At 45.5% G+C, this 13,880-nt stretch overlaps 1 protein-coding gene across 1 annotated transcript in view; it reads right to left on the minus strand.

The window, feature by feature from the left end:
- Window positions 1–474: 474 nt before the first annotated feature.
- Window positions 475–13,880, minus strand: part of LOC143788426 (histo-blood group ABO system transferase 2-like) — a 59,210-nt gene continuing 45,804 nt past the window's right edge. The window contains exons 4-5 of the mRNA XM_077278097.1: window positions 4,731–4,859; window positions 475–1,333 (exon numbers count right to left, since the gene is read on the minus strand). Coding sequence (XP_077134212.1) covers window positions 649–1,333; window positions 4,731–4,859 — 814 coding nt within the window. The 3' untranslated portion in view covers window positions 475–648. The remainder of the gene's footprint in view (window positions 1,334–4,730; window positions 4,860–13,880) is intronic.

The following is a 13,880-nucleotide window of genomic DNA, read 5'->3' on the forward strand; positions in this document are numbered from 1 at the left end:
GATTGTTTCGATCGAAGGGCTGCCTTCTGGAGGAGCAAATCAGAGGCAAGAAGGGTCACCCTCTGCAAAATGAGTTTGGGGGACTATGATAGACCTGAAGCGTCTGTCACACCTGCTCTATTCCACGCCCAATGCTGCTGCTTGACTGACAGCCTCTGTATGATTTCAGGCAAGAAGCAATTAGTTAAATAGGAGGAGGTGACACTGGGGGGAATAGAGTTTGAGAGTTTCAGAGCTACCATAGCCCTTCAAAATAATTTGCATATCAATTAAAATGCTGATTTCTCAGTAACAGAGGAACAGACTGTCCTTGTAAAGGTATTGTTGGACTTGTCTGGGAAAAAGCTACATGCATATATACATAGTTTGTGCTGTGAAAGCCTGCTGACAGATTCCCTTTAAAGAAAATTTTCTTAAATGTCAGATTACTATAGCAAAGAAACATACGCATCATGTTGAAAGCAGGAACATTGTTTGCTCTTTGCAATGGTCCTCTCCACTCAAAGTATTATCAACACATACTAGATTAAATATAAAGTTGAATGTCCTTGTTGGGAGAATAAATCACCTTATAGCATGCAGACATAAAGTTAGATCTGCTCCTAGGTCTTTGCTGTGGGAACAGATTACATATTTCAAGACAGCATCTTAGTTCCTAACTTGTTGATTGTTTTTGTGCACGGCTAAGAATCGCCTCCTCTTGATTAACTCACCATGAGGCAGTCCATTGGCCCAGAGGTATTCGGGTGAAAGTATCTTAGTAGGTTTATTATAGACCAGATACCTGTTCAGATGAGATTCCTCCTGCCACACAGCTTCTATACCTTTTTTCTTGTCCTCCATAATACCTTTCTGGCATTCCATACTAAGTTTGTAAATTTCTTCCACTTTTCCACCATACAGAGCGGCCATGTAATAGAAGTCTCCTTCCCCTTGTGGTATATATGCTGCAGAAATTGGTCTACGCTCATATGCGAAGGACTCTGATTCAGAAAGAAAATATCCTGGGTGGAGAGTAGCTACTAAATCTCCAAGTATTTCGACTCCTACATGATCATTGAATACCATATCTACATCGACGCATATCAGGTAGTCTATCTCATTGGGCATATACTCCTTGGTGAAAATCGTGAGGGTTTCCATTCTTCTCATGGAGACATCTTGCCAGCGTTGGTCAGCAGCCACATTGTGCAGTTGCAAGATGCGTCCATCAGCCATTTTGGGTTCCACTACATCATTAACTTTGTCCGTAAATACATAGTATGTAACATTGTGACCAACCATGAAAAAACGTTCCGCAGACTCCAATAATGGTAGAAGGAATTGGATATACCTGTAAAAAATAAATTGACTTCATTTTATACAATCATTGGCTTCAACCTGAAGTCACTTCTACATTACTGAAAACCAGATACTTTTGCATTCTTATAAACACTGTGATAATTTATATCATTCTAGCCTTCAAGCAAATTTTACAGCAATTATAATGTATTATATTGATGTGGCAGGTTATTATAATCTTATTGTTATCAGTTTCCGGGTTTAATTTGCAAATTAACACTCTTCTGTAAGTAAATTTAAAAAATCTTGACAGTATCGCCTAACACTGGACCGAGGTGCCACCAGTTCCACTGAGAAGGGGTACAATTTTTCCTTAGGAGAAGGTTTCATCTTAGATGACACAAATGCATACCATTCACTTGCAGTGTTTGCAGTATTGTTTTCACAGGAAACACTCAGCCCGGTTTGGCTTTCTATTTTAGCTATCTGCAGTACACTAGCATGTCTATTTTCTTTAACCTTTCTCATCAGAAGATGCTCTTGTTTAGGTGATAATTCTGTGGTCGGCTGGATATCTCTGTCTGATGGTTGCAGTTCAATCTTTGTGAAATTTTGGCAGATCGGCCAATATCTTACCAGAATCCCACAAACTCTTTGTGGTTGGTGAAGCATGTAACCATTTGTCTCCCCCTTCTAAAATACCCTGCCTCAGTGGAACATAAGAATTTGCCTCAGTGACCTTCAGAGATAAGTTTGCTGCCAGTACTAGTCTATCAATCATTTCCTATAGCTTCTTCGCTTGATAGGAGTCAAAATCTATGTCTGAGTTGAAACTTGGTGCTGACCTTTGTGGGGACTGAGGGAGTGAGACCAAGACCGCATCTCAGAAGACACAGATGGGGGCTTAGATGAAAATCTAATCTAAGGCCGCTTGGATCTGTAACAAGAAGCCATGACATATCTGGAGAACTCTTGCAGGAGGTGCCATTGGTGAAGAGAGGCTGCCATCTGCTGGCCAGCCGAAATCAAGCGGAACCAAAGTGTGCTGCAAGATTTGCAGGGGGAGCGACCTCATGTGCTAGACTGCATCAGGTGACCCACAGGAAGGACTTCCCTGGTATAAAAGCTCTGCACACTCAATCATGAGGGATTTGTCACCAGGAAAGGGAGAGGGGCAAACTTGCTTCAGAGACACCACTGAGACCAATGCGGGAAGTCTGCTGGTCACCACCTGGCAAGGTCCGGATTCTCCGCTGGAGACCTCCAAGTATGACTTACACTGATCAGAGACAGAATCTGTGACCTGCACTTGTCAAGCTTCTGAGGCCCAGTCCTCCCCACCGCGAGCCTGAGAGACTTCCACCAAAGGTCAAGCCGAAAAAAGCCATGCGGAGACTGTGACAGGAGAGGTACGCCTGTGATTGCAGAGGAACAGTGGAAGTGAGCAGGGCCACCACGGTATGGGGATCGGTTGTCATTAGGCGTAAAGGTTGGGAGGGGACCGGTTGGTGCGTGGGAGGCTCAAAGGGCTTTAACAGACTAGGTCAGGAAGAAACTTGCGGCCTAGCGGGAAAACCTGGTGATGCCCGCTAGGGCCAGAGTGCTTTTTCAGTTAAGTGAAAACAGAAAATGTTGAAAATGCTATGTAGGCGTTTTATTGGTCTTTTTATTGGAATTGATTAAAAAACTGGAAGATTCATAATTTGAATGGTTGGTGTGCTGCATAATATTGCCTATATATAGTGGAGTGGAGGGTCCTCAGTAAAACCAGCGAGAGGTGTGTAGCCCGGAGAGAAGGCATCCACTAGCACCCAGCCAGGACTCTGACACAGGGACACAGCAAAGATGCCCCAGTCACATCAAAAATGACCACAGGGGAGCCAGTGCAATGCAGGGCCACAGCAAGGGACATATGGTACTTTATTTATTATATTTACTTATAAATTCATTATCTTGTGTAAAAGTAGTAAAGCATAAAATATAGATAAATTGGGTATCACAGTAATCTTATCAACACTCACTATACTGGTAATTTAAATTATATTGTAGGGTGAACATAGTAACCATTCTATTAACAATTACAAATGTATTGCTTTTTTCTTCATGCCTCCTAACAAAAATGATACAAAAATTGATCAAAAGTTGTTTGTGTCTCAAAAAAAACTATAGTTTGTTCCAGAAAATGTATTCCAGTTTTTCTGATGATTTTTTTAAATGAATTTTATAGCACCAGCAAAAGATACGAGCAATGAGTAAGTGCAAAAACACAGCAAACAGCACCCCTGGCTATCAGCTGTTATGGGTGCCACCTGATGTCTAACCAAAAATAATCATTCTCGGCAGCACATCGTCCTGTTTAAAAAGGATTCTCGCTGTCACGAACAGTAGCAGCCTTTTCACACTAAACGATCTATTACTGAACATCCAGTGCACATCTGAAAAGTGGTCGGACTGCAAGCAAACTATTGAACGACACATCATGTAGTGTTACAAACTATTAGGCCATGTGCACACGTTCAGGATTTTTCGCGTTTTTTTTCACGTTTGTTCGCTATAAAAACGGGATAAAAACGTGAAAAAAACGCTAACATATGCCTCCTATTATTTACAGGGTATTCCGCATTTTTTGTGCAAATGTTGCATTTTTTTCCGCGAAAAAATCACATCGCGGAAAAAAAAGCAACATGTTCATTAAATTTGCGGAATTGCGGGGATTCCGCACACCGAGGACTGCATTGATCTGCTTACTTCCCGCACGGGGCTGTGCACACCATGCGGGAAGTAAGCAGATTATGTGCGGTTGGTACCCAGGGTGGAGGAGAGGAGACTCTCCTCCACGGACTGGGCACCATATAATTGGTAAAAAAAAAGAATTAAAATAAAAAATAGTCATATACTCACCCTCTGATGGCCCCCCGCAGTCTTCCCGCCTCTCCGGTGCATGCTGCCGCTTCCGTTCCTATAGATGCTCTGTGTGAAGGACCTGCGATGACGTCGCGGTCTTGTGATTGGTCGCGTGACCGCTCATGTGACCGCTCACGCGACCAAACACAAGCCGCGACGTCATCGAAGGTCCTTCACACAGAGCATCTATAGGAACGGACGCCGCTGAGGAGATCGGCTGTCTGCAGGTGAGTATAACCATTTTTTTTATTTTTTATTATTTTTAAACATTCTATCTTTTACTATTGATGCTGCATAGGCTGCATCTATAGTAAAAACTTGGTCACACTTGTCTACTTGTCTTGATGCTACAGATCGCTTGGAAAACTTTAGCATTCTGCAAGCTAATTACGCTTGCAAAATGCTAAAAAAAACGCAAAAAAACAGGAAAAAAAAACAAAAAAAAAAATGCGGATTTCTTGCAGAAAATTTCCGGTTTTCTTCAGGAAATTTCTGCAAGAAATCCTGACGTGTGCACATACCCTTAGCTTTCAATGTATACTTACTTTTTGACAGCAAATACAAACAATCCAATTCTTGTACCATTGTGTTGCTTATCTAAAATCTTAATGTTGTATATTCCATCCCAGATAATTGGGGCGAGCCAAGGAGTGAGAACATTGAGACCCGATTTCCTATTGAAAAAAAAAAATAGAATGATACCAAAATAACAGATACCACACTCTTCCCATATGTGTGTGTAGCTACATTACTTTATCTCAAATAGAGAGCCCTTAGCATTGAAAAACATATAAAATAAGAAATTTCATGTCTTGCAGAAACTTCTCTTCTTGCAGATGATGGCTGTAACATTCAGCCTTCATCTGCCCAAAGCTGTTAACCTGTTAAATGCTGATCTGCCAAAATTTCACAAAAATTGAACTGGAACCATCACACAGAGATGTCCAGCCAACCACAGAATTATTGCCTAAACAGGAGCATCTTCTGATGAGAAGGGTTGAAGAAAATCGACATGCAAGTGTACTGCAGTTAGCTAAAGAAGAAAGCCAAACTTGGCAGAGTGTTTCCTGTGAACACAATACTGCAAACACTGCAGGGGAATGGTATGCATGGGGGTCATCTAAGATGAAATCTTCTCTTAAGGCCCATGCACAAAAAAGCTTGCCTACAATTTGTGAGGGCCCAGGCAAAAAAAATAAGGATTCTAGGATTCTATACTCCGTCCAGAGTGATGAGACCAAGATACATTTTTTAAAACTGATTGTTTCATATCTGTATGACGTAGCAAAGGTGAGTATTACTAAGAAAAATACATGGCGCCTACAGTGCCACATGGTGGTGGCAGTGTCTTGATGTGGAGCTACAGGAGTGCTGCTGGTGTAGGAGAGCTATATTTTATTGATGAATTCACAGATGTACTGCTCTATCATGAAAGAGAAGATGCTACCATCATTTCATGTTGGTAGACGTGCACTTTTCCAACATGACAATGTTCCAAAACACACATCTAAGGCCACTGTTGGTTTCTGAAGAAGAACATGATGAAAATGTTTCAGAGGCCATGTGTCTCCTGATCTCAACCCAACCGAACACATATAGTAAATTCTGGAGAAAAAAGTTGTCATCACTCCCCGTCCAGTATCCAGGCTGTAAAAGTTCGTTGTTGAATAATGGAAAAATATAGATTTTACAGTATGTCACCAACTTGTTCATTTCGTGCTTAGAAGGCTTGATGCTGTCCTTAAAAGTCATGGAGTTCATACAAAATACTAAATATAGTAGTTTTTAATATGGGGTGTGGGTTCATTTTTGCATGAACTAATTTGAGTAAAAATTGATGATTTGAAGATTTTGTAATTAACCCGTTAACGACCAAAGGTACAGTGCCTTGCGAAAGTATTCAGCCCCCAGGAACTTTTCACCCTTTTCCCACATATCATGATTCAAACATAAAGATACCAAATGTAAATTTTTGGTGAAGAATGAACAACAAGTGGAACACAATTGTGAAGTTGAACGAAATTTATTGGTTATTTTAAATTTTTGTTGAAATTCAAAAACTGAAAACTGGGGCGTGCAATATTATTTGGCCCCTTTACTTTCAGTGCAGCAAACTCACTCCAGAAGTTCATTGTGGATCTTTGAATGATCCAATGTTGTCCTAAATGCCTAATGATTATAAATATAATCCACCTGTATGTAATCAAGTCTCCGTATAAATGCACCTGCGCTGTGATAGTCTCAGGGTTCTGTTTGAAGCACAGAGAGCATCATGAAGACCAAGGAACACAACAGGCAGGTCCGTGATACTGTTGTGGAGAAGTTTAAAGCCAGATTTGGAAACAAAATGATTTCTAAAACTTTAATCATCCCAAGGAGCACTGTACAAGCGATCATATTGAAATGGAAGGAGTATCATACCACTGCAAATCTACCAAGACCCGGCTGTCCCTCTAAACTTTCACCCCAAGCAAGGAGAAGACTGATCAGAGATGCAGCCAAGAGGCCCATGATCACTCTGGATGAACTGCAGAGATCTACAGCTGAGGTGGGACAGTCTGTCCATAGGACAACAATCAGTCGTACTCTGCACAAATCTGGCCTTTATGGAAGAGTGGCAAGAAGAAAGCCATTTCTCAAAGATATCGATAAAAAGTGCTGTTTAAAGTTTGCAACAAGCCACCTGGGTGACACACCAAACATGTAGAAGAAGGTGCTCTGGTCAGATGAAACCAAAATCAAACTTTTTGGCAACAATGCCAAACGATATGTTTGGCGTAAAGGCAACACAGCTCATCACCCTGAACACACTGTCAAACATGGTGATAGCAGCATCATGGTTTGGGCCTGCTTTTCTTCAGCAGGGATAGGGAAGATGGTTAAAATTGATGGGAAGATGGATGAAGACAAATACAGGACATTTCTTGAAGAAAACCTGTTGGAGTCTGCAAAAGACCAAGAGACTGGGACGGAGATTTGTCTTCCAACAAGACAATGATCCCAAACATAAAGCAAAATCTACAATGGAATGGTTCACAAATAAACGTATCCAGGTGTTAGAATGGCCAAGTCAAAGTCCAGACCTCAATCCAATCGAGAATCTGTGGAAAGAGCTGAAAACTGCTGTTCACAAACGATCTCCATCAAACCTCACTGAGCTCGAGCTGTTTGCCAAGGAAGAATGGGCAAGAATTTCAGTCTCCTGATGTACGAAACTAACAGAGACACACCCCAAGTGACTTGCAGCTGTAATCATAGCAAAAGGTGGCACAACAAAGTAATAAGTTAAAAGGAACGAATAATATTGCACGCCCCACTCTTCAGTTTTTGAATTTCCACAAAAATTTAAAATAACCAATAAATTTCGTTCAACTTCACAATTGTGTTCCACTTGTTGTTGATTCTTCACCAAAAATTTACATTTGGTATCTTTATGTTTGAAGCATGATATGTGGGAAAAGGTGGAAAAGTTCCAAGGGGCCGAATACTTTCGCAAGGCACTGTATTTTTGGTTTTGCATTTTCATGTTTTTCTCCCCTTTTTCCAGAGCCATAACTTTTTTATTTTTTGGTAAAAATGGCCATGTGAGGGCTTGTTTTTTGCGGGATGAGTTATACTTTTGAACAATACCATTGGTTTTACGATATCATGTACTAGAAAATGGGAAAAAAATTTCAAGTGCGGTGAAATTGCAAAAAAGTGCAATCCCACAGTTGTTTTTTGGTTTGTTCTTTTACCATGTTCACTAAATGCTAAAATTAAAATTCATCTTTCATTGTAATTCTCCGAGTTCATAGACACCAAACATATATAGATTCTTTTTTATTTAAGTGGTGAACAAAAATTCCAAAATTTGTTAAAACAAATATAATAAAAAATAATGTCATTTTCCGACACCCGTAGCGTCTCCATTTTTCATGACCTCAGGTTGAGTGAGGCTTTATTTTTTTGCGTGCTGAGCTGATATTTTTAAAGATACCATTTTAGTTGAGATATGATCTTTTGATCGCAAGTTATTGCATTTTAATGCAATGTCGCGGTGACCAAAAAAAGTAATTCTGGCGTTTTTACTTTTTTTTCTCATTACGTGATTTAGCAATCGGGTTAATTTTTTTTAATATTGATAGTTCTGGTGATTCTGAACACGACAATACCAAATATGTGTGTGTTTGATATATTTTTTTATTGTTTTATTTTAAATGCTTCAATAGTATCCATGGGAGATGTCACGATTCACACCGTGACTGTCAAGATCCCTTAGCCGCTGCCCACAATATGTCACGGATCGGGGTGACTTTAGACCAGCAGCCGGCTGTCACATGTGCAGGGGGCTTATCCTAGTTATCCCTCCACTGCCACAATGTGATGAAAAAACACACACGAGGCTATTGACCTCTTGTTTACAGCAGGGCCTTATTTTAGGTATCCCACTGCTCTTCAGTATACCATGAACTGCAGGGATTTGTGTATATCCCGCTTGCAGTTCCACTTAAACCTTGCAGCTCTCTGGCGCCCCCCTTTCTCTCAGGTCAGATTAGGTACTGCACCTAGGGTGATTAGTCGCCAGAAACGCTGCCTGCTATGTACTGGCTATTGGGTGCACTGCAGCGACGCGATAACTACTCCCACTCAGGCAGGAACAATAATTATCAAGCCGCAGTCGCTACAGGGACCCCCAAAAGCTGGCACACGGTCGCTGCCACCAGCTCCAATTGAACGGGTCTGGAGCAAACCCCAAAAAAACAGTAGCGTAATTCCCTTCAGAGACAGGGTACGGTTTAGGGCAGGAAGAACGAACTAGTATTGAATAATATACCCCATAAAAGATTTTTAGGCAGTGTTTATAAAATATTTTACAAAGATGTTACAAATGAGACAATTGCAAATATGTACAAGGTAATTATGAAAATAAAAGGATTAAATGAAGAAAAGGTAACACTCACATATTCTCAGATCATTGCATTGCAGGCTAGGCTAGGAGAGCTTTCCATCTATCCCAGTGCATTGGCACTCGCAGTCTGGTCGCTTCAGGTAAAAACTCACAACTCTCCTCTCTTGGATGCCTGCCAGCACTTAAAACCTACAGTCTGTGACCTCACAGAAAGGGCCTGGTTTTCCAACTCCTCCTACCTCTTCGGTTTCACTAACTGGGCATTAAATATATCTGATGCCCGTAACTTCGCTACAGAACATAAAATAATCGCACCATACCCATCGTTCATCTCATAGTATCGTGGGCATTCCGATGAGATCAAATATGTCCTATTTGTCACGCACACTGACAGAGAAATCCCTACCTCTGTACCAGATGGAGCTACAAGCCTGTGATTAGAGTGATGCGTAGATCCTCCGAGTGTGATTATGACGATATATTTTGGTGTTCGTAACTTAAACGGTTTGCATAATATCTTCCAAAAACAGAACAAAGACCTTCCATGCGTTCTAGAAGTTTCTCTAACAGTTCCTGCTAACACAAATTTCTCTTGCAGCTATGCTAGTCGTAAATACCTTTCGTCAATAAAACTCCCCCACAAGGCAAGCTCTTCTACACAGACAGATAGAAACACAGGGAAGGAAAGAGAACCAGAGAGAGAGGGGGTTTTAGCCCCCGCATGCTAGCAAGAAAACTAACTTATGATATTTCATACCATATCGTGACACCTCCCCCTTTTGGCGTGCGCTACGGCGGCAGGACCTCTCGGTATGCCTCCATGCGCACCTCCGTGGGTTCACCCTGGCGGGAGAGTCCATCTGCATTACCATGCTCTTTGCCCGCTTTGTGTTTAACGGTGAAGTCAAATTGCTGAAGGGCAAGGCTCCAGCGTAGCAACCTGCCATTGGTTCCACACATGGTGCTTAGCCAGCGCAGAGGGTTGTGGTCGTTCACCACCGTGAAGGTGCGACCGTACAAGTAGGGCTGCAAGCGCTGCAGGGCCCAGACTATGGCCAGGCACTCCTTCTCAATGGTGGAGTAGGCCACTTCCCTCGGCAAAAGTTTCCGGCTCAGGTACAACACGGGTCAACCTGGCTGAGCACAGCACCAAGGCCAAACTCACTGGCGTCAGTCTGTACCAAGAACGGTCGACTGCTGTCGACGGCTTTCAACACAGGGGCGTTGCACAGTGCTGTTTTCAACGCCTGGAAGGCCCCCTCACCGCCATCTGTCCAGTTGACGATGTGGGGTAGCTTCTTCCTGGTGAGGTCCGTCAAAGGTTTTGCCAGGCTACTATAGTGCTGCACGAAGCGCCTATAGTACCCTGCAGTGCCCAGGAAGGACATCACCTGTTTCTTGTTCCTGGGAGTGGGCCAGTTCACGATCACGCCCACTTTGTCAGGCTCCGGTTTCAGGGTGCCTCCGCCTACCCGGTGCCCCAGGTAGTGAACCTCCCTCATGCCCATCTGGCACTTTCCCGGCTTGATGGTCAGTCCTGCTCGGTGAATTCGCCCGAGCACCTCCTCGAGATGCTGCAGGTGTTCATCCCAGGAGGGACTGAAGATGGCAATGTCATCTAAGTACGCCACAGCGTACTTCTCCAGTCCCTGAAGCAGGAGATTGACCATCCGCTGGAAAGTGGCAGGGGCATTCTTCATGCCGAAGGGCATGACCGTGGACTCGTACAGTCCAAAGGGTGTGATAAAGGCGGACTTCTCCTGCGCCTCGGGGCTCAGGGGAATGTGCCAGTATCCGCGACTCAGATCCATTATTGTCAGGTATTCTGCGCCAGCTAACTTCTCAAGCAGCTCCTCGATGCGCGGCATTGGGTGCGCGTCAGAGGCTGTAATGGCGTTGAGCCCCCTGTAGTCCACGCAGAACCGGGTGGTCCGGTCCTTCTTTGGCACGAGAACTACAGGTGAGGCCCACGCGCTCTTTGACCGTCGAATCACCCCCAGCTGTAACATCTCATCGATCTCCTGGCGCATAATCTGCTGCACCTGGTCAGAGATTCGATAGGGTGTTCGCCGTAGTGGGGCGTGTTTCCCGGTGTCCACCTCATGGACGGCTAACTCAGTCCTTCCAGGCCGGTTGGAGAACACGACCCGGAAGGGTTCCAGCATGGTTTGCAACTGCAACCGCTGTGGTTCATCTAGCGAGGCGCTTACCTCCACGTCCTCAATGGACCCACGGGCCTTGGCTTGGGCCAGCATGTCCAGGAGGGTGTCTTCCTCCCCGTCTTCGGGTAAGCTGCAGACCGGTAGGACGAAAGGTTCACGTTCGTGATGAGCCTTCATCATGTTGACGTGAAAGGCCTTTCGCCTACCCCGAGTGTGGTCAAGCGTGACCACATAGGTGACCGGGTTGAGCTGTTGGTGGACGACGTACGGGCCCTCCCAGGCTGCCTGAAGCTTATCCGTTGGTACAGGAACCAGCACCCACACCTTTTGACCCACGTGGTAGGTCCGCTCCCAGGCGTTCTGGTCGTACCAGTGCTTCTGTTCAGCCTGAGCCTGCGTCATGTTGTCATGCACCAACTGCGTCAAGGTCTGCATCTTGTCACGGAAGCGCATGACATACTCCACTATGGACACTTCAGAAGGGTTCGGCTCCTCTTCCCAGGATTCTCTTATCAACCCAAGGGGTCCCCGGACTCGCCTGCCGTACAGGAGCTCGAAGGGGGAGAACCCCGTCGAGGCCTGCGGAACCTCTCGGTAAGCGAATAGCAGGTGTGGGAGGTACCGCTCCCAGTCGCGCCCTTGTGTCTCAACCAGCATGCGTAGCATCTGTTTGAGGGTACCATTGAAGCGTTCACACAAGCCATTGGTCTGTGGGTGATATGCACTCGATACCAGGTCCTTCACCTGCATTTTCTTACAGAGAGCCTCCATTAGGTGAGACATAAATTGGGTCCCTCGATCAGTAAGCATTTCCCTGGGAAATCCTACACGTGAAAAGATGGCCAACAGGGCATCCGCCACCTTATCTGCCCTAATTGACGACAGAGCTACTGCCTCTGGGTACCGGGTAGCGTAGTCTACCACAGTAAGAATATATTGCTTTCCAGAGCTGCTGGTGACGGCCAGCGGGCCCACAATGTCCACCGCAATCCTCTGGAAAGGCTCCTCTATCACTGGCAAAGGGATCAGGGGAGCCTTAAGAGCAGGCCCCGCCTTCCCCACTCTTTGACAGGTGACACAGGAGCGGCAGTAGTTTGACACATCTGTCCCCATCTTAGGCCAATAGAAGTGTTGAGACAGCCGGGCCTTAGTTTTGCTGATCCCCAAGTGTCCAGCTAGTGGGATCTCATGGGCAATCCGCAACAACTCACCCCGGAATTGCTGCGGGACGACCAGCTGTCTTTCCCTCAACCACTCCTTTTGTGATTCTCCGGGTACTGTCTCCCGGTACAACCTTCCTCCTTCCCAGAACACCTTCCCCTTATCAGTCTCGGAGAATGACGTCCCGGCGAGTTGTCTCAAACTCTCTAGGCTCGCATCTGTGTGCAGAGCGGCCTGAAACTCCTGGCTAGGGGAAGCCAGAAGTGACGTCAGGGTCCCTTGCCCACGGGAGCCCTCTGGGACCTGCACTGGGTCCACCTCTGGTTCAGTCACACTGATGACTGAGGAGGGTCCGGAAGGCAGACAGGTATCTGCGTTCCGGGCACTCTGACTGCGGGTGACAGCAGCTACGTAGGCTGTCTCCCCGGGGGTTTCTACAGACCCATCAGCTGACGCTGCTATGGGCTCTACCTCCCCATCCTCCCCCATTACCTCAGGAGCATTGCTACTTAGGGGCCAGTTACCTTCCTCGGTGGCACTGGTCAATTTCATGGCATCACCTGTCTCACGGTTCCCATGTATCTCCCCATTTCTTGTAGCACCGACACTTGCCCCTGCTAGGGGTTCCTCAGCCGTCTCACTCCGCAGAGCGACGTGGCTGAGCACTCCTGTACCTATGGACACATCAACTTTCACAGAAACATCATTATCAGATACAGTTGGCCCAGGTACAGCATTTTCACCATCAATCCTAGGGAAAAAATGGTTAGCAGATGCATCACTACAAGATAAAGCATGGTCAGGTAACACATGCGATTTCCCATCATCATCATCATCATCAGGGTTAACTTTACCCTCATTAGTAGATTGGGGAGGAGGGTCATCCACGAAGTATGCAACCAACCTCCCCAAATCAGTCCCCAACAAAACATCAGTGGGCAAATTATCAGACAGCCCCACTTCCTTCACCCCGCTCCCAGCACCCCAATCAATAAAAACCCGGGCCATTGGCAAGGGACAGCTGATGCCCCCAATCCCAGTGACAGTTAGGGTTTTCCCCGGAATGATTTCTTCAGGGGCCGCCAGTTCGGGTCGGATGAGGGTTCGTTCAGCCCCGGTGTCCTTGAGGCCTGTAGCAACACGACTTCCCACAGTGACGGGCTGTACGTTGTCACACACCCTCCCAACCACACCACCCACCAAAAGAACGGCTGCATTAGGCCCTGGGGCCTGGGATGAGGGGTTCTTCTGCCTGGCTGGACATTGGTGACTGAGGTGTCCAGTCTGCCTGCAGTGGTAACACTGGCGAAGTTCGGTGGTAGGTCTGGTGCTGTTGGCCACGGGGACAGGACCTCTGGTGTGTTGGCTGGCAGGGGTACTGGCGTTGGCTGCAGGCTTACCCCCTCTCCAGCTGGTGGTGACTGGCTTCCGCACTTCCGATCTACGGTTGGCCTCATAGGCATCGGCAATCTGTGCTGCTT

The sequence above is a fragment of the Ranitomeya variabilis genome, chromosome 8 (genome assembly GCF_051348905.1).
Source record: "Ranitomeya variabilis isolate aRanVar5 chromosome 8, aRanVar5.hap1, whole genome shotgun sequence".
In the NCBI taxonomy this organism is placed as follows: Eukaryota; Metazoa; Chordata; class Amphibia; order Anura; family Dendrobatidae; genus Ranitomeya; species Ranitomeya variabilis.